We start from the raw sequence: 25,042 nt of genomic DNA, 5'->3' as shown, positions 1-25,042 counted from the left end.
AAAAGCGAGAGGTGGTAAGAGATCTGACTCAGGTATTTAGTATTGCCTATGCAAAACACAACCCTAGGACAGAATTGATACAAATTGCCTCCCTTTCATACTGCAGCTAGAAATATAGCTCACACCTCCAGCTTAGTGTTTTAGTTATGTACCTCAGCATGCTGAGGGAATGGCTGCTAAGGTTTGTCTTGTTAGATTTCTTTAACCTGAAGTTTAACTAGGCTTTTTTAAAAAAAGGGGCAGTGTGATTGACAGAAACCAAAGGGTCCATTTTGCTGTTCGCAAGGTTTAGGCAAAGACAGCTCACCAACATAAATTAACTTTTGTGGTAAGGAAATGTGTAATCTTTCAGGTTCTGAGCTATCCTGTGCTCTTACAAGACATAAATTATTAGCCAGATCTGCTAATCCGGTTTAGAAGATTAATGGACCATCATCAAAATAGGCAATTGAATCTTGAAACAGGCACTTAAGTCTGAACTCCTTTCAAAAAACTGGGCTTTAGGGTTTGTCCTCTGCATGGGTAGATAATGGATTATTTTCTTCATGTGTACCCTTTTTATAGTTCTCATCACCATAAACATCAAAGTGCCAGAGAAGCACTGATGAATTTGTCCTTGCAGGCCCATAGGTCATAAGGTACTGCTCCTATCATCGCTTATTCTACACATATGGCACTTAGGCTGAGGAAAGTATGCTGAACTGCCAAGGTCAGAGAGGAAGAAAACCCAGAATCCCTTTTCCTCAGCCTCGGTCATAAAGACATCTCTCTTGCCTTACACTCTTAATTTCTTTTCAGGTGATTTACCATTACTTTCAGGGCTGGTAAAATCCAGAGTTGTTTAACCTCCACTCATAGGAATATGGATGTATAAGCCATAAAGGTCACTTGGGGAACTGGTTCCAGTCCTCCTCCCTTTCAGACAATTATGCTACTTGGCATCTAAGTTATACATAATTAACTCTATCTCAGGCAAGTTACATTAGGTTTTCTACCACACTGTTCTAATAGGAAGACAGTCACCTACTTCCAGCGTTCTGATCTTCAAAAATCTTTCTCTGATTTCCCACAAAAATCTTCATAAAACATGCAGAGAGGTATACTGATAACATGGAGGAGTATTAACCAGAAAGCTCGAGGAATCTTTTCTTTCCTTTGCAGATAGCTTGTCAGCTGTGACACTTAGAAGTAGTAAAAAAAAAACCAAACAAACCCAAACAATCCAAATAAATAACCCAGAAATTTAACAGAAATGTAGCCACAGATGCCAGCCAGTGGAAACCTCTGCTAGCCCAAATGAGCATATGTTCACTAGTTTTTAGGGTCTCCAGTAGCACAAATAAGCTGTGCCAATCCTACCTAACGCCCTCTACCTACACCTTTAGTGTATCTCAATGACTAACTTGTGCAGCTGCAATATCTTACAGATACAAATAACATCAGGCTGCTAGAGACTTCCTTTACTATCCTGGTGATAAAATATATAATTTAGTATGTATGGCTGTTTTTAACAGGATCAGTAAGACAGCAAAAACATATATAAATCTGTATGTGTCTGATTCCATATCCAGACAAGTTTTCCAGAGAACAGCATTGTGTTTTCTGCATCAAAATCAGGTAACTTATTTTCCTGCCAAAATAAACAGAGAGTTTGCTTAAACATCATCATCTGTATTTTACTCTTGACTACAGTTTTGACAAAGAAGTTAGTTAGTTAGTTAGTTAGTTAGTTAGTTAGTTAGTTAGTACACCACCAGAGAAAGAGAGGGATGACTAACAGTTAAAGGCTTATTACTGCTTTGGAGTTTTCAGACAGGCTAAATTCAAAGCACGTATTTTATTGAAAAGGCTCAGCACATAAATGTGTTCATAGCACTTCACTGGTATCCACTTTGTTCAAATTGGTTTCTTTAACTTTTTCATTTCACAGGGTTTTTGATAGAGTAGATTCAAACAAGAAGTAGAAGTTACTAGCAAACTTGAGATAGAATTAACAAGATTTTTTTTTATTTTTTTCTGAAAAAGGAAGAGAAACATAGTGGAAATGGTATTCAATCTTCTGGCACAAGAAATGTGCCAATGAATGTTAATTTAGTTCAGACTGTGACAAAGACAACAAGTTTGTCAATGTAAAAAGAGACTAAACAAAGAAAAGTATTGGTACTAATTGGAAAAAAACCCTGTGTTGTTCTTGAAGAACATGAATCAAGACCGCCTAGAAGCCTGCACAGATTCACAAGAACAAACCCTGGTGCTTTCTCCCAAATACTACCTGCTTCTCCATTTTTTTAAACTTAGTAAATTATTTGCTATTCTGACCTCATGAATGTATGAAAAGCTGTAATTATTCGGGGCTCTTTGCCCTGGCTAGCACAAAGTTAATAAGGTGCACAGCTGCACTATTACCAATTGGGTATCTCTGTTGCATCATGCCAGGCCAATTATTCTACTGAGACCTGTTATTTTATTATATTAAGCACTAGAAACCAGATGATCTTATATAACTTCACATAATTTCTACTGATGTGGCATCATTCCTAACCAAGTCACAGAATCACAGAATCACAGAATCTTAGGGGTTGGAAGGGACCTCAAAAGATCACCTAGTCCAACCCCCTTGCCAGGCAGGGTCACCCAAAGCACATCACACAGGAACTTGTCCAGGTGAGTTTTGAATGTCTCCAGCGAAGGAGACTCCACAACCTCTCTGGGCAGCCTGTTCCAGTGCTCTGTCACTCTCACAGGAAATAATTTTTTTCTGATATTTACATGAAACCTCCTATGCTCCAGTTTGCACCCATTGCCCCTTTGTCACTGAAAAAGGCCTGGTAGTCCACTACCTCCTTCACTTTCCATTTTTTCTAATATCTGATGGACAGTGTCCCTCTGCAGCGTTGATGTATCCCAGTTCCCTTCAACACAGCTGAATGATTAAAGTGAGGGTTGGGTGCTCCTTGTGCTTCCAGGGAGAAGCACCATCTCTCCAGAATCATATAAGCCCCTTGCTAAGGTTTACACAGAAAAACTAATGAAGTGCACCAGCTCCTCAGCTCCTTGTCTGAGTGGTGCAAACACCCACTGCAGGTGGCCCTCAGCCCTCAGACTCTTCAAGGCCCTTTCCCTATGTATTTATTCTTCCATTGACTTATTTTGGCCTCCTGGTTGCATAACAAGGCACCTTCATACCCTCAAGTTATTTTTGAAGGCTGCAGTTTTTAATAGACAGGAGAAGATGGCAGGGTAATTAAGTGGGTGGGGGACAAGAGCTTTTAATAGTCACTTTTACATGTTATTATTTCAAGCAAGGAAAATAAATATAGAATGGCTGTAGGGCCATTTAGATGCTGCACTGAGGGGTGTGACATCGGAAGGGATGGCAAGTAGAGCAGGGAAGGAAGAGAAAGCAAATGACTGCAGAGTGGGACAATCCCAAATCCTTTTCTGACAACTCACCCTTTCCTCCCAACTAGTCCATATCTCTTTAGTGTACACCCAACTAACACAAAATATAACATTTTTTTTCAAGATTTTTTTTTAATAAATAGTATAGAAAAAAAATCTTTTTTTTACTTAATCTCTTTTTTATTCTCATTTCTGTCTACTTTACATCTCTATGGTCCTTCTCCTTCCTATATCTTACACTTTGTGAGACACAAAATAAAGGTGGAATCCAGCCTTCTTAATTGGTAATGGGAAGTCTTCTTTATGTTTAAGCACAATGATCTATTTATTGGAAACTGCTCTTCTGTAGAACCAGCCATCTCTTCATGTCATGCTGTCTGAATAATGCCTCTTGAGGATGGGGAGAAAGAATAGCATCACAGTCAGACTCCGTGGTGTTGTAAATAGCATTCTAGCACTCTGAAAGGCTGAAGCCATCATTAAGTTGCATACAACTGTAGTGCTGTAGGTGGGTGAGTAAGAGCAACTCGGAGATGGGATAATGGTAACCTGGTACACAGGGGTCATTTTTCATTAATGGCGTCACTCCATAGGGCTATTGTGTTCTCCCTAAATTAGGTCTCTGTGTTTAACAGAGCTGAGCAAGCTCAGCGAAACAACCTCTGCAAAGCACACTGAGAAGAAGATTAGAGGGAAAAACAGTTTGTTGTGCATTGTGATTTAGACCAAATTGTGCCAAACTTTTCTCACTTTGGTCAGTAATTGCCTTTATCAGCAGCAAAGTAAATCCAACAAGAACTGGCCTTTCTGAAGGAGCATACGAGCTTCCAGCTTCCTACCTAAGAGCAATGATGACTTTCACTGGGCAAATTAAGAAGTTAATACAGCAATTTAACCCAAGCTGTCCTCTAGTTGTTTTCCTTAGCAATGTGATTCATTTTCTGGAATGGATTTTTTCAGTGCCAAGACAACAAATGTCTTGAATTTGGAAAATCCCTTTCAGTTTATTATTACTAATTTAGTTGCAGATACACACACATGGAAAAATCCTACATTAATTTCACACAGTTTATAAATAAAACAGATTAAAACAATTAGCAGCCTGTGATAGTTCAAGCTTGCATACACAAACATATTAGTCTTCTCTCATTTCTAAACTGAACAAATTCAGATCTTGATCCTGTTCCAAATGGAGTTGGTGGGGGAGCTGCCTTTAACTTCAATAGATATATGACTCAGCTAAATTCCCCCTGTGGGACCTGTCCATGTGTAAAGATTCCTTGGAGGTTAATTGCTTGCAGAAGAGTCTTTCCTTGGCATGTAAAAGGAAGGTGCAAATTGCAGAACCGGAGCTGCATATTAGCTATATGCAGCAGCCTGGAAAAGACACTGTCATTTAAAGCAAAAGGATCCCTTACTTCAGTAATCCTGCATCTTATTAATGAAATTTGGTCATTCATTAATTTAGAGCTTGTCTTAGAGAGGAATTTCCTTTACCATTTTGCCCAGTAGCTGTTAAAGTAGGACAAATGGTTTTAAGTTTTCCTGAAATTATTTGTCTTACTCTCTTTTAAGAGTACCATTAAAAAAAAAAAATCACTACTTTAAAATAGACTTTTAGGAAGTATTTATAAAAGAAGCATGAAATAAATAATAGAGTTGTGGGAGTGGAAGAGAGAATTTCTAAACTAAGCAAAGAGAACCATTCTCACTTAAACTTTCCAGACTGAAGTGAGTAACTTTCTTATTACATAAATGTGCCTTTTGCTGTTCAGAGAAAGCTAAGAAAGCTAATGGAGGGGTGGAGGGGTGGAGAGGGATGGGGGCTGTGTTGTTCTGTCATCATTAAAACTCTTTCTCCCATGCCACATTTTTTGTAATCCTTTCCCACCTGTAATAATCCTTCTCATTCCTTGTCACATGTGCATTAAACCTCTTTTAAATAACAGACATAGAGCTTCTAAACCAAACATTTCATTTTTTATTGTGCTAAGTGTGATAACCATTGTCAAATTACTATTCAAAATCTCATTCATCTACCAATCTGGAATTTGTTCTTGGAGTTCTTCTCTTAATAAATTACTGCACTTGGTCAACCACAACATGTAATGCTGGCACTGCCTCTCAGTTCAGTGCAGCCTTTGTTACTCATCTGAAATATAAGCCTGTAACTATTAGCCTGCAAATAATACAGTATATAGCTCAGTTTTTCAGAAATACCTGTGAAAGTGCTATGAATTGATTCTCATTTACACCTTTTCAAGTAGTCAAGTGGCAAAAAATAATTAATCCTCCCAAGAAATAAACAATAACAAAAAAACAACCCTGAAAAAACAGCCTTGAATGACACTTAAAATGCACATTTTTTTTTTCATCAGAAATTTGGATGACATTTTGCTTTTTTAGGATTGTGGAAAAACCTTTATGTATGAAGGACTAGTTTTCTGAAACTTTGGTGTGTAACATTGATGAAGCACTATGGCTTGTTTTTTGTCAAATACTCTTAAGACACTGGAAAGCATTCAAGTTCATAGTTAGAAGAGGGATTTGCCTTCTTTCTCATGGCACTGCTGTTGACAAATTTTGTTTTGCATTACTTTTCTAAACCTTGGTGTAAAGGCACCTGAACACTAAATACACTTCCTGGCCTTTAAAAAACAAAAATCAGATTAAGGAAAGATTTGGGTAATTATTGGTCTCTAGTAAAGAAAGTTAATCCAGTTCTCAGACAGACTCTTTAGTGTGCTGCATCGGGGCTTCACTAAATAGTACACAGATGTGGAAGGACAGCCTGACTCAGTGAAGCTGCAACATTTGAAGAGGGTTTTAGCATACTACCAGTAGAAAATCTATGACGAGCAAGTCTGGAAGACTCAAACTATACTATTTACTTTTAGAAAGTTGGCAAATATCTAATTGACTAAATAATGTTATGTCTAAGTGCAATTTTATAGGTATTTCCCTTTATTACATGTAATGACATTTAGGAAATGGGACATACAATTATATTCTTACCTACTTATCCAAACTGAGCTTTTTTGTGTGGCTTTCTAAGAAAATTAAGTTATTGTGAGCGTGTTGTTAGACTTTTGATACCTTCTCATGTCATTTCTGTCTCCTCAAGAAGTCTTTAATCTGCTGAGGATCTTCAAATATATTTAAGAGATGGGTTCAGATCTCAAAGTTACCAGAATTTCTTAAGTTTCAGAAGCACTGTTGCCTGGATAAAGAAGATACCCTAATTAGCAACTCAGTTCAGGTCAATAGCATTTTCTGAGTCACTTTTTTGTCTAGCTGGTAGAGGGCACAGGAGGAACTAGGGAGTTCCCTTATCTGAGGGGGTTTGTGGATTAAAAAGGATATTTGAAATTAATGTGATGGATATAGCTGTGATATTTATGGAAAGGAATGTGCGGGAACATAGGAACATAAATCCATTGAAATTCAAGTTTGAATAGTACTGTTAGAAGCTTTTAAGCAGACAGTACAGACCTCTAGAGATACAAGGGAGGCTGTGAAATAAGTTTACAAAACCTGTTGAAAGTGCTTTTGAAGTTAACTTCAGATATACTTCTTGTCTCATATAAATTAAATAGTATTTCCCTTATTGGGCTGCTTAAGTCATTCTCTTGGCCATATCAGTGCCCTCACTGAGTCCTTCAGAGATTTACTTTTCCTGAAGCAGATAATTCTTGTCTGCACTGACTTGAGAATTTAACCCAGGTAGTTCCAAGCTAACACAGATCACCAGAGCTGGTCCATATGGACCCCCTCCATACTGTGTCTGCGTTTCCAGTCTGATCTCCGTTTCCCCTTTGCTTCCTATGCCCAACACTGTAGAGCAATAACTTGACTGCCTCATTTGAGTACTTCTTCAAAACTCTCACCTTCTATGGGCATACGTACCATAAAGCTGAGGCCACCAAGACCTGGGCTGGTGGCAGCTTCTGCCTGCTGCTGCTGACTGCTGGAGAATCCCGTGGTCACTCCCAGAAGTTATTTGCTACCTCATTTGACCTACATCCCTTAAGCCCATTTGTTTGCCTCATCTCCTAACTACAGCTTGCCTTTGTGAATATGTCTGTGCTGCTCTCCAGAGAATTAATTACAGCATGTACAGTCGCACCAGTCTCAGAGGAGAGGCAGTGGAGCTGATGGCCTTCATTAATTGTTTAGGGTGTCTGTTCTGCCAGGCACTTTGTGATTCTCCATTTTCATTGTGCCCTTTACCTGAGATAGAGTAAAACTGTTATAGTTAAATCTAGAACTCCAGTCCAAGTGTAGAAATAATCTTAGACAATAAACTGAGCAAGGACTGCCAATTGTTACAGGTCTTTTTCAGGAATCATAATATGAGCTGTAAGACATTGTCTCAGAAAATTTTCCTTGTAGTCTATGAACGCTGTTCAGGTTGCGCATAAAATACTGTTCTTGTTGCTAACTCTGAGGAGCAGTAGCAAAAAAAAAAAAAAGAAGTTGTCCAGATTTGGGACTGAGAGACAGCCTGGGAACCAAGCATGAGTATCTGAAAGAGCCTGCTGATAGCAAGATCTTCTTTTCCAGCATTTATGTCTTTAAGCTTATCAAAGCAGACCACACTTGGGAAAATATGCTGATTTGTTCTCCAGTAAGAAATTTTTGCTTGGCACCACAAACACAATGGGGCACCAGTTCAATTTAAATACTAATGAAAATAGATGTCTATGATGCAGACTGGTGTTTTAAAAAAATATACAGCTAGCTACTAAATACATTTTGCTGGGGTGAAAAAGAGTGACAGATGATCTGAGGCTTTCTTAAATGACTTTGGGCTTACTAGGAGGACCCTTGTCACCGCGTAAGGAACCGGACGGTAAGGAATCCTGCAGATTGTAACTGGGAAAAGACACAGGCGTTTGAGAAGGGGTGAGAGCCGGTGTGTGCGCTGGCCAAAGGGCTGCGGGGCACAGCAGAAGCCTGCGTGAGGCCTGCGCCCGTGGCAAACACAGCGCGCAGCGCACCTGCACCTAGAGAGGCAAACTGAGCGCTGAGGCTGCGACAAGCTCGTTCTGAAGACATTCTGATCGTCCTTGTACGGCTGGGAACTTTCTACCGGAGCCTCGGCGTCTCACACGGCAGAAGAAGGGGGGGTCCCCTCCCAGCAGGTTGCGGCGCTGCGGACCCGCCGCAGAAGGAAGGGGCAGACCCTGAGCGGGGTGCCAGGGCCGCCGGCAGGCTCAGCGCAGGGCCGGCCGGAGGGGCGGGGGGTTCCCGAGGGCTTCCCGGGACGCCCCGCCCGGCCCGGCCCGGCCCCCGCCCCCGCCCCCGCCCCGGCCGGCGCTGCCCCAGTGGCCGCGCTCCCGCCCGCCGCGCCCCGGGGCCGCCGCTGCCACAGCGATCCGGGAGCGGGCGGCGCGGGATGGGCTGCGGCGGCCGCGGGGTCCCCTGGCTCCCCCCAGGTAAGGCGAGTCGCCTCCCGGCAGCGGGAGCGTCGCGGGGAAGCTGTTGTGGACTCCGCGCTGTGAGCTGGCTGTCCAGTCTCATGTCGTTCTGTTCGTTCTCCTGCCTCTCTCGCGCTTCCTTCTGCCTGCTCAGGTGCAGCTTCTCCCACAGCCGCTTTATCGGGGGACTTCTCTGCCGAGGGCAGCATCTTGTTCTCATAGTTACATTTTTGTGTGTTTTTTTTCCCGTGTGGAAACGGGTGAACTGTCCAAGAAGACGGCAAGGCGAGGGGGGGGGGGGGCGATGTTTCTGTGCCCGGCGGGCTTTTGTCCGGCTCCGAGTGCCGCGGCTCAGCCCGGCTCGGCTGCACGGGGCTCGGCTGGGCTGGGCTCGGCTCGGCTCGGCTGGGCTCGGCTGCACGGGGCTCGGCCGGGCTGGGCTCAGCCCGGCTCGGCTGCACGGGGCTCGGCCGGGCTCGGCTCGGCCTTGCAGCCCGGCGGGCTCCCGCCGAGACCCTCTGAATGAGGGGGATTAAAAACCGTGGCGAGGGAGGTTTCAGGCGTCTCGCTGAAACACAAGAAAATCCTTCTATCCCCTGAGAGACAGGCTGGCAAAACTCCTTTTAAAGTGCACCGAGGGAGCAGCCTTAAAACCGGTGGGTACGAGCACCAGCACACCCGCGTTTCGCGAGGGGTCTGCACGGGGTGCGCTGCTGCTCCCCGGGCCCGCTCGATCCAGTTTCACCGCGGTGAAAAACCCCGACAGATTTCTGCATCTCCTGCAGCGCTGTACCGCAAGCCCCCTGCCTCGCCCGGCCCCCTCCACTTGCCGGGGGCCACTCCCCATCCCCGCTGGCCCTCGGAGCCCCCCCACCACTTCAGTGGGAAGGGGACAAAGAAGGGGCCGGAGCTGCCTCTCCCTCCAGCACAGATGAACGTTTTCTTTCCTCGTTTCAGCGTGGGGGGATGAATCCCCCTCCAGGCAGTGGCAAGTTTGGGAAGATCCTGCTGGCCTTTGAAGAGAGAACTGTGCCATGACCTTCGTTTTTAAGATGGTGCCACCTTCAGACTGGGCATCCCAGTGGTCTCTGGGCACTGTGTAGCATGATGGTGCGAGCACCTGCCTGCCTGGCCAAGACCCCCCGGCTGGGGCAGGGGAGGTGTGACCAGCCATGCCCACACAGCTTTCCCGGGCACCAGCGTGTGGTTCGGGCTGATGGATCTCCCACCCTCAGCTCAGGGGGAGATCCCTTGTACAGCACGTGCCAGCCACAGAGGCTGCGGTCACTTCCAAATTCAAGTTTTCATCATGCTGTCATGACAACATAGGCTGGCTTCTGGCTTTACAAACTTCTGAATCTTGTTTTCCTTGGCTAGGCAAAACCACTTGGCTGTGCACTTGGTGTTTTACCTGCTAGGGGACAAGCAAGACAGTGTCATGCAGCCTTCCAGCAGCAGCAAGTGTAGGAAAAAATATGTTTTTTTCTCTTCTTTGCCTACTGTTTGAGATGGCACTTGATAGATGTGCTCTTTTTTATGCATGAAAAGTTCTCGTGTGTTTTGGAGCCCGGTGCTGAGCATGGTGAGGAGGAAGACTGGATTGCTGTTGTTGGGGGTTTCCCTCTCCACATGTGTATTTGAATTATAGTTAGTGTCGCAGCGTAGGTGTGGTAGTCATGCTGAATTTATTAGCTTAATAAGCATTAAAGAAGCAAGTACATATTGAAATTATTCTGGTCACTTAAATTGCTAATGAATGCAATTATACTTTGAGGGAGTTACGAATGTCTTCTCACCACTGAGACACACCTTTGCTCAGCAAAAAATAACTTCATTTTGTGCACGCCTTTATTTCCTACAGTGTGGGGCTCAGACTTCTTTAGTTGGGAACTTTGTAAGGAAATTCCTCTAACGGTTGCTTTTGTTTTCCTGTTGCAGGCAGTTCAGCCTGAGGAGGTCAGCTCACCCGGTCGATGTGAAAGTAAGAGAAAGCAAGGTGCAGCAGATGAAGGAGAGGCAGCGAGGTCAGCTGGCAGAGACAGCAGCGCTGTTTTGAGCTACCCCAGCCTCCATCTCCATGCGTACAGCATCGAGAGCATGACAACATTTCCCAATGGATGTGGAAATGGCACCACCGTTACTTGTATAGTTATGGATAATAAAGAGCCCCAAAACCACACTGCCTGTGTTAGGCATAATGGGGGATACAGCACCAGCAACAGTAATGAGGAGGAAATTCAAGAGGATAAACTCAGCCCTTCTAAAATGATGCGCTTTTTCGCCACCCCTCGGAAACGGGCTAATTCCAGCTCCGACAGGCCTCGTTCTCTGGTTTTGATGGGCAACTCGTCCACGTGGAATGCTTTGTCTTCCATCAAAAAAATGGGATCTTTCAAGAAATTGAAATCGTCAGTTCTCCAAGGAATTCAAACAAGGGAATGCTCTGACATCTTACATGAGAATGGTGTAGGCAAACACGGTTCAAATGGGGCAGTGGTGAGAGTTCAGACTAACAGGTATTCCTATTCGGGGCCTCTCCTTGATTTCCAGAATGCAGTGGATGGTTTAGCTTCTGATTGCTCTGATGCAGAGGAGAGTGATGAGTCTTTCCTGAGGAATACTCACCGCTCACGCAGCATCAGGCGGGCTTATGGTGCTGGCCGCATAAACTTGCTAGACACAGATAAAGCTCAGAGTCATCACAACTGTACTAGGCCAACATCACCTGTCATTGCAGAGACAAAGATCTGTGAAATTTTGGTGAAAGACGCTGAAAACAACAGGGTCATTTATCGGAGAAGCAAAAGTTCGGATAACTTGAACTTTCTGAAAAAAAGCTCATTCAAACGGAAGTCCACCTCAAACCTCACTGACCTGAAGGTTGCAAGTGAAAAACAGATACCAGCAAGGACTGTGAGTGTTACTTCTGCTGACTTGGACAAAGCTGGTGGGAACCAGGAGAGGAGATCCAAGCGATGGAAGAGCCCTATCAGGGCAAAGGATTTTGACAGAGTTTTGAAAATCGTCAGTAACGTTACTGATGTTGCATGGAAGAAGGATGGCCCTAAGAGTGCTGCTCCTCCCAGCGAGCAGTCCCAGAGAACAATGTCAAACAGCAGACTGCACGATGACTACTCTCGCAGGGTTTCCAGCAGCACAGATCATGACAGAAAGAGATGCACCTCCCCAGTGTCTAGTCCCGACCCTTCCTTCCCAGGAACACCTCGTCTGCAAAGCCCTACTGTTGCTCAGGATAAGAAGGCTGAAATGAATGTAGCTGTTGGCGAAGACAAAAGCCTCAGGACATCATCAGGTATCCCAGATGTTGATATCTTATCCCCTACGCTGAATGACATTAGTCCATTTCCCAATGAAGTGTTTTATTCGGACTCGGATGAACCAAAAGCTACCCAGCAGTTTACATGTGAAGCTGAAAACCCTCCTGTTCCGGTCAGGCCGACTACTCCAAAGCCTCAAAGTCCCACTGCAGAGAAGGTCAAGTGCAATATGAATTTCCGGTGCCCAAACCATCATAGCACATTGTCACTGAGCTCATCGGAGAGCGAGGAGAGAGCTGAAGTACCAGGGCTGAAGCTGGGCAGGAATCCTGTTTGCTTCCAGGATTCAGTGCAAACCGTGTACTATGATGATGGAAATGAAGACAGTGGCATAAGCAGCCACTCTCAGCTGAGCCTCAATTTAGCTTCTGGTGCTGAAGAGAAAAAGGAAGAGGTAAGAAAGAAAGAAAGAAAAATCCTTTAGAAGCTGTAGATATATCTATCAGGTTTTGTCTTTATTAATGCAAAACAATGCAACAATGCAAACTAACCTGAATAGTAATGGCTATTGAAGCTTATTATTACTAAAATATGCTGACAATTATTTCCTTTCATATATTCTCTTTGGATGCTAATGTCAAATTATTTTTTCTTTATGCATTACTGTCAAAAGAAAGTTTTAGCAGCAAAGCTATTCATGTACATTTTCAAGGGCAGCTTATTGCACCTTGCAGATGTACCACCTTGTCATGTGGTCTTGTCAGATTTTACCAGCCTGAGCAGGGTCTGGCTGCATTTCCCTCCAAGCTGAAAGGTTTCTGAAGAGTCTGAATCTGTTAAAGTACTGTTGATTCACTCAAGTACTTTGCCTGTGAAAGCCTTGCTGAACGTGGTAGTACTTTTAGAGCAGAGTGGTGTGAAAGGTACGGCATGAAGGTTTAAGCATTCAGTTGTATCTGATGTTTTCAAGAAGCTGATGTTTTCCCAAGCTGAGGGTAAGCTCTTTGGGTATTTATTTGCCTGCAAATTTCAAACAGCACTACTTTACATGCTGGTCTGAGTGTGTTGCTACTAATATTTTGGTGAAGACACCAGCATTTTGCTGCACCTAGCATGTGAGTTCATACTCCCAGTAGATGGGTAGATGTGCTGCAGCACCTCTGAGGTGAGTTAACGTCACAACCCTGTCTGTGCCCTTACCTGGAGCGCTGTGTGAGCTGGCACTGGAGCAGCTGCAGTGATTGGGCAGTGTTAGTGAAAAGCAGTCATATGTATCCTGCTGCCGTTTGAGATGGTGTGGCTCACGTCAGCCCTCCTGGCAATGTACAGAGAAATGTGGTTTTGAGCTACTACTCACCATGAAGCAGCAGAAAAAGTTTTGCTATCCATTGGGAAAAACACACTGGGGCAAAAATCCCTCTGGAATGAACACATAAAACAGTTACGAAATAATGCTGACTTATCTTTTGAGCCACCTCAGTTTGACTAAAATTATTTTATACCTTTGGTATGAGGCAGTCAAAGGCAGTTGTTGCAGCTCCACAAACTTCAGCCTTTTGTTCTGTAAAGTCTTAGAATATCTGTGAAGCCATCTTACTTTTAAAAGCCTGGAAAGGTTTTTGCAAACTAACTGTAAATGGTTACAGAGCTTACCAATATTATCCTTCTGCCAGAGAAAAGCAGTTTGTTTACTGTAGTGCTTGCAGCTATGGTAAGATTAGAAAAATCAACCCAACATGTATAAATGTTGGAACTCTGAGGTTGCTCCTCTTCTGAAGCCCCAGAATTGCTACAGCCATCCATCTCTTCCAAAACTCAATTAAAAGTGTATGCAAGGAGATGCTTTCACACTGCCAGAGGAGGCCAGAGCCCTAATGTCATCTGCATTTCTTGGGAATAAAATGGAAGTAGATTTAATGCTACTCATCTACCATCTAGTGGTGATCTGTGATCATGACCCAAGAGAAATTCAGCTTGTCCTTGGCTCCCGAGAAAGCACTGCAGTTTTTAAAGGAACGTGTACATTGGTTGAATAAAAGTTACTGCAGTTTTAGTTTTAACACCACATTCTGTTATTATCTAGCATGCAATTTAAACTTCTCTTAATAATTGAGGTTAACTGTGAGTGCTTTTTAGTGCTCACTTCAGTTGTCTAAAATACAGTGTGCACTGGTGGCAGCTCTGAGTCTGTGTAGTGGGCAGGCAAGGTGTGGGATGGAGACCTGTGGGAGATGAAGGAAATGGTGGTCAGGGGATGAGCTCCTTGGCTGCTACAGCAGCAGTGAGGGACTGTAGCCCCCTCCCTCTACTGCCTGGAGCCCTCTGTGTATTGCAAAACAACCACGGCCACCCAAGTGGGGCACCTGCATCCAGACCTCTCTTCTGATACAAAAAATGCGAAGTTTTTGGAGGTGTTAACTGTGGATTGGAAGCAGGAGCTGTGCAGGACAAGGTTGACTTCTGTCTTACTGTGCAAGGTGTGTAGACTCTGTCCTTTTTATTTTTCCATGCCTACTCCACATCCCATAGACAACCCTAAGGCCACAGCACAAAGTGACTGCAAAACAAGGAGAGTGGTATGGTTTCTGTCTGTCAGTTCTTTGGAGGGTTTCATTGCTTGTTTCCTCCTCCTTTACAGCATGCTTCCCTCAGCATGGAGGTAGCTTGGTACCAAAGATACTTACACCTGGTTATTTTTTAATTGGAGTTTATTCAGCCCGCAGGCACTTTTATGAATGCCACATACTCACACAATGAGGTCATTGGGGTTTGAACTTTTGACTACAATTCATTTTTAACTCTACCTTACACCTCCGTGTTACAGAACTGTACCCACCCAGCAAGTTCTTCCTGAGACAGCTGAGCTCTTGGTTAATTCCCAACAATCACTTGCTGAGCCATGCAAATCCCAAATTTTTAAGACTTTGTCTGAACCTTAAATACGCTGTGTTGACATTAAAATCTGCACTATTTCCATGCATCTTCTTTTCTGTATGGATTTCATGTAAAAGCCAGTATGTATTGCAGTACGGCCACTGAAATCTCTGTGGCTTGGAGATACATTTCAGTATGAAGTTTAAAAGGTGCTCAGTGGCCAGGCTCAAATGTGTTCTCCTTTCAGGACTAACTGCCATAGCTGAAAGCAAATCTAGTTTATTCCCCTATCCAATCATCTAGTAGATTAGGTAGCAATTGAAGTCTGTGGAACTCTGTCCATCTCTATATTTTGCCTAATGTGGAAACTAAATGCTTCTACCTTGCATTCCCCTGATGTTGTAAAGCTGATTTTGCAGTATTCAGGAAAGGGCTTCTATCTGTTTACCTGAATTGATGTTTTGGGGATTTTTTTTTTCTATATGATGCAGTGCTGAGATCCTGACACTTGGTTGGTTTCAGCAAAATGAAAAATTTGGACTGGTTTGGCCTTCTTTGTTGTTGGTCCTGTCAACGGTTGTTTCCCAGGGAAGAGCTAATTAAGTACAGCCTGGATCCATGTCTCAGCACTTCTTCAGCTACAAAGGCATGAGTCACCAGAGCTCATCTGTGACAGCCCATGCTTTCCCAGTCTCTCCTCTATGTCACTGTTAACTTATATTCAATATGCTGCTTTTAAATAGCATCAGGAAATGATCAAGTACAAGTTTGTATTTGGATTGTTTCACATAGTTTTTATTTTCCTGAAGAAGAGCCTCATGCCACTGTGAATAACAAAAAACTCAAACCCTTTGCTTTGGGCTGGCACGTCATTCACTAAGGCTGCCTAAACACAACACTGTTCTGAATTTGTTGCAGAAAAGACAAATCAAGTTATTTGACATTTCACCTAGTCTTTCACAAGCTCTTAGAGCATGTGCTATTTAAGTTGCCTTGCTGGCACCTGTCTTCACAACACACCAGACTTTTTATTACTTAAATACCTTATCTCTATGACTATAAGTGAATGATAAATTATAGTGAGGAGGTAACTCTGCTGTAATTAAGGCTGAGTCACATTTTATTTGCAGACTGTATTTGAAGTGCTCAGAGACCTGTCTGTTGGCTCATTTATGTCTGTGGCATGCAAAAGTCAGTGGTCTCAACTAAGCCAGGCTGTGCAGTCCCCAAAACACTCAGCTGTTGGCAGAGCTGTGCTGGTCTTTCCTGTACAGGTCTCTGGGCTCTGCATGTTGAGCAGATGGCTTAATTTCAGGGACAGCTTATGGAGGAGAAGAGGAGGAAGAGCTGTCTGGGTGGAAATACAGAGAGGATTCTGCTTTGTCCTCACTGTTCATCCTCCTGATTTCTTGCTTAAAAATACATCCTCACAGTGAGGGATCAAAGGGTGGTGGCTGGATGTGGTCATGTTCAATATGCATAAAGACCATATAGCATCCAGGAGCTGAGGATGGGCATCCTTGGTACCTACTGCAAGGTCCTGAGCACTGTGGGACTGGGCATAAGCACACCTGCTGGGAGTTGGCTGGTTTCAGCTCTCTGAACTCTGCTGTTTGGATTTATTCACCTCTCATACATCCACATGCTACTTCGAGTGTGGCTTAATCTATATAACTGAAAATGTGCTAAACTGTGAAGAATGATTGGGTAAATAAAGGTGGGGACTTTTTAAACTAGATTTCACAGAATCACCTAATCACCAAGGCTGGAAAAGACCTTTAAGATCATGAAGTCCAGCCTATGACCTAACACCACCACATCGGCTAGACCATGGCCAGACCCATGGATTTGTTGGGATCTAAGTGGCATAGCAGGTCCCTAACTACTTCCTCCTGGATTACAGGAGAGGCATTCTGCTCCCCATCCTTGTCTACCAACTCAGGAGCCCAGTTGTCCTGAGGGTAGCTAGTCTTTTTGTTAAAGACTGAGGCAAAGAAGGTGTTAAGTACTTCAGCCTTTTCCTTGTCCTCTGTTACTAAGTACCCCCGCTCATCCAATAAGGAATGAAGATTTTCCCTGACCCTCCTTTTGTTATTAACGTATTTATAAAAGGATTTTTTATTACCCTTTACAGAGGTGGCTAGATTAAGTTCTGGCTGAGCTTTTGCATCTCTTAATTCTCTTTCTACATGCTCTTAAAATATCCTTGAATACTTTATGATTCACCTGCCCCTTTTTCCAGAGTAGATTCACTCTTTTATTTCTGAGTTCTCCTATGTGGCTTGTAATTTGGCGGGAGGATTCAGACTCCAGTGGCACTCTGGTCTCACTGGCCACAGGGCCTGGGGACAGAGCAGAAAAGTACTGCAACAGGCTCTGAACACTATTTCTGATGGCAGACTGAGGTTTCAGTTAGACCAAGTGACACTGCTAAACTCTCTGAGCTGCTCTTTACAAGTTAGTATACATTCACACCATGTCTCCACCCTTCACAGCTGCTCAAAAAGACTTCCAAGAGTGCTTGCTCAGAGCTAAACCAGAAACCACTGTGCATTGCTACAAACCCAAAGTGCCAAAGTAATCACTGAAATGATGCAGAAGGGAGCCCTCAGAGGACACATGTATCTTCCCACTGCAGCAAAACCTCTTCCAACTCACTGCAGCAGAGGTGTCTGCTGTTCAGTACAGCCTGCAATAATTTTTTGCTGTATCCTCTACTAGGGGGAAGAAAAACAAGGCAGTCACAGTGACAGTAATCTGAATTCTGTCTGAATCAGGTTAAATTTTAGACCAAGTAACTGCAGTGTTCAATAAAAATGGTCATTCCTGAAAACTGGCAGAGGAATCCAGGGAGTTACTGTCATCCCTGCAAAAGGATCTGTGGGTGCTGAAAGGGGGAGTTCAAACAGGCTTCACTGCAGTTAGGCTGGGCAAGCTGCTCCCTGTCCATTTTGCATATGTGCTTCTCTGCCTTTCCAGAATGTCTGAGTCTGTGGTAGCTCTCGTCTGACACCCCACTGAAACCCAGGCACTGCTCACCCTGGGATCAGGAGTAATAGTACCCCAGAGAGTGGAACAGCACTTACGGCCATGTAATTTGGTTTTCATATTGAGCAAGGTGTTGAATTGTCAGCACTGAAAGTCCATCTTGATGCCAGGAGGCCATGATGTCCAAATTGAGCAGAGGCAGCTGCAGAGTTTCCTCTGAGCCACCTGTGCTTCCCCTTTCTGGCATCCAGAGGCTGCTCCTGGTACTGGGATGCTGCTGGGATGCTGTGAAAGGGTGGGAGACCAGCACAGTGTTGGGGAGGCTGAGTACAGCAGCCTCAGCTCTTCCTACTCTGAGCTCAACCACAGCAGCCTCGCCCTTACTCCATGCTCTAGGATGTAATAGTTTGCAGACATTGAGTTGTCCAGGGCAGCTCCACCCCATGCAGGCTGGCATTTGTAACTGCTGCTGGGACCTGCCAGTGGCTGGGTTTGGCTGGTGCAAGGAGGATGAGGCTTTGCTCTGGAAGGGTGGAGAGAGAGAGGGGGACCAGAGGATCTCTGCCTGGAGACACACTGAAAAGACATGAAGGCCTATGGCTTTTTATGTTTTGCTTTGTTAGCATAAAGTTTCACTTTCAACATGTAGTTACCATCTGGCTTTTGAGGTTCACCAGCAGATGTTATCAAGACAGCCTGGAAAAAGTTGCTGGTTTTGCCAAATGAAAATAGATTTTTTTATTCCTGTTACTTGATCTAGGGTGTTCTGAGGCAATTTAGAAATTATTTAGAAATATATTTAGAGGGCTGCCCAGGGAGATCCTTCTCTGGAGACTTTGAAGACCCATCTGGATCTGTTTCTGTGTGATCTTCCCTAGATGTTCCTGCTGTAGCAAGGGGGTTGGATTTGATGATCTTCAGAGGTCCCTTCCAACCCCTACGATTCTATACATTTTCTAAAAAGAGGCAGAGGATATAAATACTCCTTTATTATGCACTACATGCTTGCTGTTCCAGTTCAGATACTGAAGTAAAGAAGAGAGAGCATTAGAGCATCACCCAGCCATCCCCAAATATCAGTCACCAGAGAACTAGCAGAAAAATTTTCTGGCTTTAGCACACTAGCGTTTTTATATGATTGATGAGATTATTTCTGCAAAGCAAATACATTTTCCTGCAAACTCCCTTATGCCCAGTCGGAAATGTTATTTGATTTGATTTTGGAAATGAGTTAGAGGAGAGGATGAAGGAAATCCTTGAGGCTGAAGAACAGATTTGAGAGTCATGAGATCCGCTTGTCATTTCCAGTTCAGCCCTATGCTTCCTCTGTACCTTACATGACTTAATTGCTTTGTGTCTGATACTTAGCTGTGAAATGTGGATATCACAAAGGTGAATTCACTGATCTTGGTGAGGCATGTTGCTGAGAGGGGAAGCATTGTGCTTGTTGATTATGATAAGCAGGCTTTCAAGGATTAAGTCAAATGAAGCAAACCTGCATTGAAATGCCTCTAGAAATACATGGCCAGATTTCTTTTGTGGTTGTATCTATATCTCCTGATCTTTTAATGTGGTTTTATAGGTGTATTTGTTAGTTAAAACGCCACAATTGCTTTGGTGTCAGCAAAACCCAAGAGCAGGATTATATAATTTCTTTCACATTTCTAAAACTTCCAGAATGAGTGTTTTACCACAGTAATTTTGTGTTGCCAATGGGGTTGATTTTATCACGTTTCAAGTCATGTAATGTAATATAATTTTACTTCTGGCAATTCAAACTTTTTTCTGCATCCATTCTAGGAGCTCATACTAGTATAGTGCAGGTGTATTCCTTTAGCAGAGTTCTTCAAATTTTTAAACTGTGGGTCCACCAAATTTGAGGGCAGGAGGGGGGCAGGAAGAAAAGGCTGATTATCTTGCTGTAATAGTTATAACTTCCAAGCAGTGAAAATTCATGTTGATTTTTAAATATGGTTGTACTACTTCCATTTCGTTTGCTTTGCTTGTTTATATAGGTGTAAATGCATATGCTCTTAACCAGTTTGTAGTTGTTTCACAGATTGTGTTCTCCTGTCTTGCAGATCACAGGTTGAATAGCGCTGTGCATTCTAGGGATAGTTAATCCATTCATTTATTTGGGGTCTTAGAATCATAGAATAATTTTGTTTGGTAAAGACCTTTAAGATCATTGAGTCCAATCATTAACTCTTCTCAAAGGCTAATTAAAAAGAAAATATTTTAGTGGCAGAGGAGGCACAGGCATGTAAAGAAAAAGGATGTAGCACAATTTGCATTTAATTAAAAAGGAAGAGATGAAATTTTTCTGCTTGTAAGTGAACTGGATTGGTTTAATACTTCTGGTTAGTTTAGTGATAGAAGATGCACATCTGGACTGAATAGGTGCTTTCTTCTACAGTAAAAGCAATAATTTCCATGTTATCTACTGCACTGATGGTATCACAGCTGGAAATTGTCAGCCTGTTGGACCAACAGGGATTATCCAGGCTCTCGTAACACTTCAGGACCTTTTTTTAAAACCTGGAAATAAAGAAATAAATATATTTTCTCTGTGAGATTGTATTGGAGTCTCACAATGGCTGTGTCTGTCACAACAGTTTGCAAATAAAAATATTGATCATGTCCATGAAATATAAAACCAGCTTTTGACCTCAGTTAGTAGTGATGATAAATGAACTGGTGCTCACCCACTGCTATTTTGCAACAAGTGCAAAGGTTGCCTTTTATCACGTACTTGGGTGGAGACACGTTGTCCGGACTTTTACTCTCTTAAGTGAAGGTGATAAAATAATTTAGGTCATGATCACTTGGTCCTTTATAATTTTGATAGTTTATATGTATTGAAAAATCAATTCTAATATTACTGCTGAGTTCCTAGCATTTGGCAGTTAATGTGTTATATAGAAATACCAGCTAATGAATAGTAGCCAATTATAAAACTGGCATCTAGCTGTGATTGCTAGCATAAGGAATGTGTACATTTTTATATAGACTCCTAAACACACACATAAATGTGTCCTCCTGTGATCAAAACACAGACAAATCTACATAAAATAGCACAAATGCTGTGGTTTTTCCCTATAACTGTTCCTGTTTCTGCTTTTAAGCTTTGCCATTTAAAAGAACATGACTGATTATCTATCAGAAGTTTTCAATGAAAAGACATAATAACTGTGTTCTGATACCTCTCAGCCTACTCAGGTTTTTGTAATTTATTCTCAGTTAGATGTATCGGTTTAATTTATCATACCTTTTCATAATTTGCATTTGGAAATGAATATGCATTTCTTGCAAACACATGATTACATTTTATTATCTCCTTTCTCTGGGTTAGAAAAGCAGCTATAGTTAGCAAGATTGCATTTCAGCCAGGCAACTCAAAAAGACAAAGATACCAAAACAAGAAGTAATGGAATTTCTGTGGAGCTCAATAAATAAATAAAAAAGGCAGAAGGAAGACAGTTGCTTTAGTGAAAAACAGCTGTGAAATACCCTAGAGCACCAGTTCTCCCAGGGATTAATGGGCAGCAAGCAGCAGCAGCCTGCCTGTGTGGCCCTGTGGCACAGCTGCTGCTTTGGCAGAGGGAAAGGAGGAGGATGCTCTTTCCACCTGGAGACCAGCAAGGCTGGAGGTCCTTGTCCAGGAGGTGCCTACCTGGAGCTTCCCAGAAGATTGCCAGGTAGAGAGAAAATCTTTGGGAGATTGAAGTGTTGTCTTATATTGCCAGGCTTGTCTATATGTATACATTATGAAGCATGTTTAAGTATGTTTAGAACATAAAAATAACATTTAAAAAATCCAAATGCATACCGGTAGAGGTGGAAATGCAGATCAGTGGGCAGGGAGGCTCAGCAATGTACACAGGCATCAACAGGTTTCTAGAATGGTGATTTATTTTCATTAGGCAGTTTACTGGCATAGACACATGTGATGGTTTGGACCTAACCAACAACACAAAACCACATGCTGCTCACTCACCACCCCCACCCCTGCACTGGGGGATGGGAAGGACAAAACCAACTAGAAGCTGATGGGTCAAGACGAAGACAAGGAGGGTTCACTCACCCATTATGGTCACGGGCAAAACAGGCTCACTTTGGGGAAAAAAATAACAATTTCATTTATCACTAATCAGATGCAAACAGGACCCAGACATAACAAAAACCAGAGCTGAAATCCACCTCTCCCTTCTTTCTGTGCCCAAATTACTTTGTTCCCAATTTCTCTACCTCTTTCCCTCTAGTGGCACAGAGGGACAGGGAATGGGGTTTAAAGTCAGTTCACAGTCCGTTGTTTTCTGCCACTCCTTCCTCCTCCTCAGGGAGAAGGAGAATTCCTCGGCGTCTTCCCCTGCCTTCCCACAGGGTCCCTCCCATGGGAGAAAGTCCTTCGCAGACCCCTCTGACATGAGTCCCTGCCGTGAAGTGCAGTCCATCAGGAGCAGACTGCTCCAGCACGGGCTTCCCACAGAGTCACAGGCTGCTTTGGAAGCCGTCACCTCCCCTGGTGCAGGGTCTTCCACAGCTGCAGGTGCATATCTTATCCACCATGGTCCACAGACTGCAGGTCTGCATTTCATCTCCTCTATGGTCCTTCAGAGGATGCTCCACTGTGCTCCTCCATGAATGCAGGGGCACAGCCTGCTGTCTCACCACGGGCTGCAGGGGTACCTCTGCTCGGGTATCTCCTTCCCCTCCTTACCAACCTTGATATCTCCCCACCGGCACTGTTCCCACCTCTGCTCTCCATCCTCTCTGCTCTCAGGTCTTACATCAGTTTCCCCTTCTTTCATATGTTAATTGCAGAGGTGCGTCCATTGTCCCTGACTGCTCAGCCTTGGCTAGAGGTGTGGCCTCATGTTTTGAAGCCAGGGGAGCTTTTCATATTACAGAAGCCACTTCTGGGGCCCCTCTCCCACTACCAAAGCCCACACCACACCAAAGCAGCACAACACGTTAATAAAAAATCACCCAGGGATAGTTTTCCCTTTGCCATTATGATGGCAGCTGTGTGTCAGCCCACACAAGTGTACCAACAGCAGCAAGTTGACCAGCAAATTTATAATCTGGGTGCTTTTTTTTGCAGTGGAGAGTGTGGTCAGGTATAGGATGAAGGGTTATTCATGGTTGGTATAACTGTGCCAGCAAAAGTCCTGCCATGCCATTTCTGATACTGGCCATTTTTTGCTGTTTTATTGATAAAAGTTGCATCCATATAAGCAACATTTTATCAGTACTGTACAGATCATACTCCTTGGGCAGCACTCCCTCTGAAGACAGCTGAGTGCTGAATTTATCAAATAGAAAGTGTAGTCTGAGTAAAATTGCAGAGCCTGGCTCTCATATGCCTGTAAAGGCTAAGCTAAGATTTAAGTGGTTAAAGACCTGATGCTGATGTTGCTTACATTGGTATTAATGAGTAACAGGCAATGCCAACAGCTGTCATGTGCCATTAAATGCAACAGGGTTGTATCAGTGCCAGGTCGAGCTGAGTGAGATCATGATCCAGTCCTTGAAGCTGCTGTGCCTGGATTGGGAAATCAGTCTGGGTGCAGGCAAAGGATTTGGTCTGGCTGACCTATGTTCAGGTGGTAAAATCTCACCCCAGATTTCTGTAGGCTCCGATGACAGCTTTAATATCTATCTAACATGCAGACACCTCCATTGCAGACATCAGAATTTAGATGTGGGAATCTGTAGCTGAATCCCACCCTACAAGTGACATCTTACATGGAAACAATAGCAACTAAAAGTGTAGCCTGGGTCAAAGCAAGTGTTTGTTTTAAATGGTTTGTATTCGTAGATAGACTGCTGTCAGAAAAAAAAGAAAACTATTGAAGTACAATAACTTAGCTAATAGGCTGTTACAGGAATTTAGCTGTCTGTCCCGATAATTCATCTGTGTCAGTATAAAGAAGTAGAGCTGTTTGTGCTTGCAGTCTTGGAAGAGATCTAACCTAGGATGCAGCCTAAAAGGCAAGATGAAAAATCTGGATTGCTGGTGTTGGTGATCCTGTGTTGTTGCTAGGCTAGCAGGTGTGAATGTAAAAAAATCCAATGTGGATTCAGCTTAGACCTTTACTTCTCAGAAATCTTGAAATTCATTGAAATTTCTGATCACCACTTAGAATGCATGAGTCAGTGATTTTTCATTTTGATTTTCATCCTATATTTCATTTTTTTTTTTCATCCTATATGTAGTGCTGTGTATAGCTATTCTTATGTCTATATATGTTACTGGTAATAATTGTAGAACATAAACCTGATTTCATTTTCAAGGCATTAATAAAAAGAAGGTAATTTGAGGTCAATGGTGCTGCACTAGTTGACAAGTGGAACAAAATTATTTCCTCAGAATTTTTTTGCTGATGTCAAGAATCACACTTATGCTTAAGTGGTTGCAGTACTGGAGCCTGTACATTGTGTGCTGGATATTTTATTCCTATTAGTAAGCAGTCACTTGATCAAGTCCTACTTGAGTAGGCTCCTTAGAGGAATGTGAGGTTATCAGTCTGGTTTCCTCTGATTTTTGCTATGAGAGGACTACATTTTCAGTTTTATTAGTAACCTTCAATGTAGCTTATAAATCTAAGCCTAAAAATGCAGGTCCTTCAGCATTGTTTATTGCACAGCAGAGATAAATCTTGCAGTCATTTGGTTCACTACTGTAGGTGGAGTGCTGCACAAGGAGAGCAGACTTCTCTTTGCAAATGTTATTGCTCAAGATAAGGGTGTAAAAAGCAGATTAGGAGATGACATGTGACGTGTCCTTCCCTCAGTCTAAAAGTACAGGATCATGGGATGAACTTCGCCTGACTGGTTACACAGAGACTGTGTTCACATTTGCAGTTCTTACGGACAGGACTGCAAAACAAAAAAATAAAATGACTCTCATGAGCTCCTTTCTCAGTCACTGCATATGTGGAGACCCTTTACCTGTGTCTGATTCTGAGGTAAGAACCTTATTTAATCTGTGATTTTGCTGCTCTGTCCTTGGAGGGACTGGTTTAAGGGACAGGTTTTCTGAAGCTCTGTTGGTACTCCGGCCAAGGAGTCATCCTG

At 43.2% G+C, this 25,042-nt stretch overlaps 1 protein-coding gene across 5 annotated transcripts in view; it reads left to right on the top strand.

The window, feature by feature from the left end:
- Nucleotides 1-25,042, top strand: part of SPATA13 (spermatogenesis associated 13) — a 157,732-nt gene that overhangs the window by 97,673 nt on the left and 35,017 nt on the right. For 3 of the 5 annotated variants that reach the window (XM_051613049.1, XM_051613039.1, XM_051613019.1), the window contains one exon: nucleotides 10,761-12,554. In XM_051613049.1, coding sequence (XP_051469009.1) covers nucleotides 10,761-12,554 — 1,794 coding nt within the window. Of the gene's footprint in view, nucleotides 1-8,792; nucleotides 8,841-10,760; nucleotides 12,555-24,726; nucleotides 24,934-25,042 lie in introns of those variants that run through there. The other 2 variants (XM_051613030.1, XM_051613057.1) reach the window with 2 other exon arrangements.

The sequence above is a fragment of the Apus apus genome, chromosome 1, assembly GCF_020740795.1.
Source record: "Apus apus isolate bApuApu2 chromosome 1, bApuApu2.pri.cur, whole genome shotgun sequence".
Lineage (NCBI taxonomy): Eukaryota > Metazoa > Chordata > Aves > Apodiformes > Apodidae > Apus > Apus apus.
This window is presented reverse-complemented; position numbering and strand designations above follow the sequence as displayed.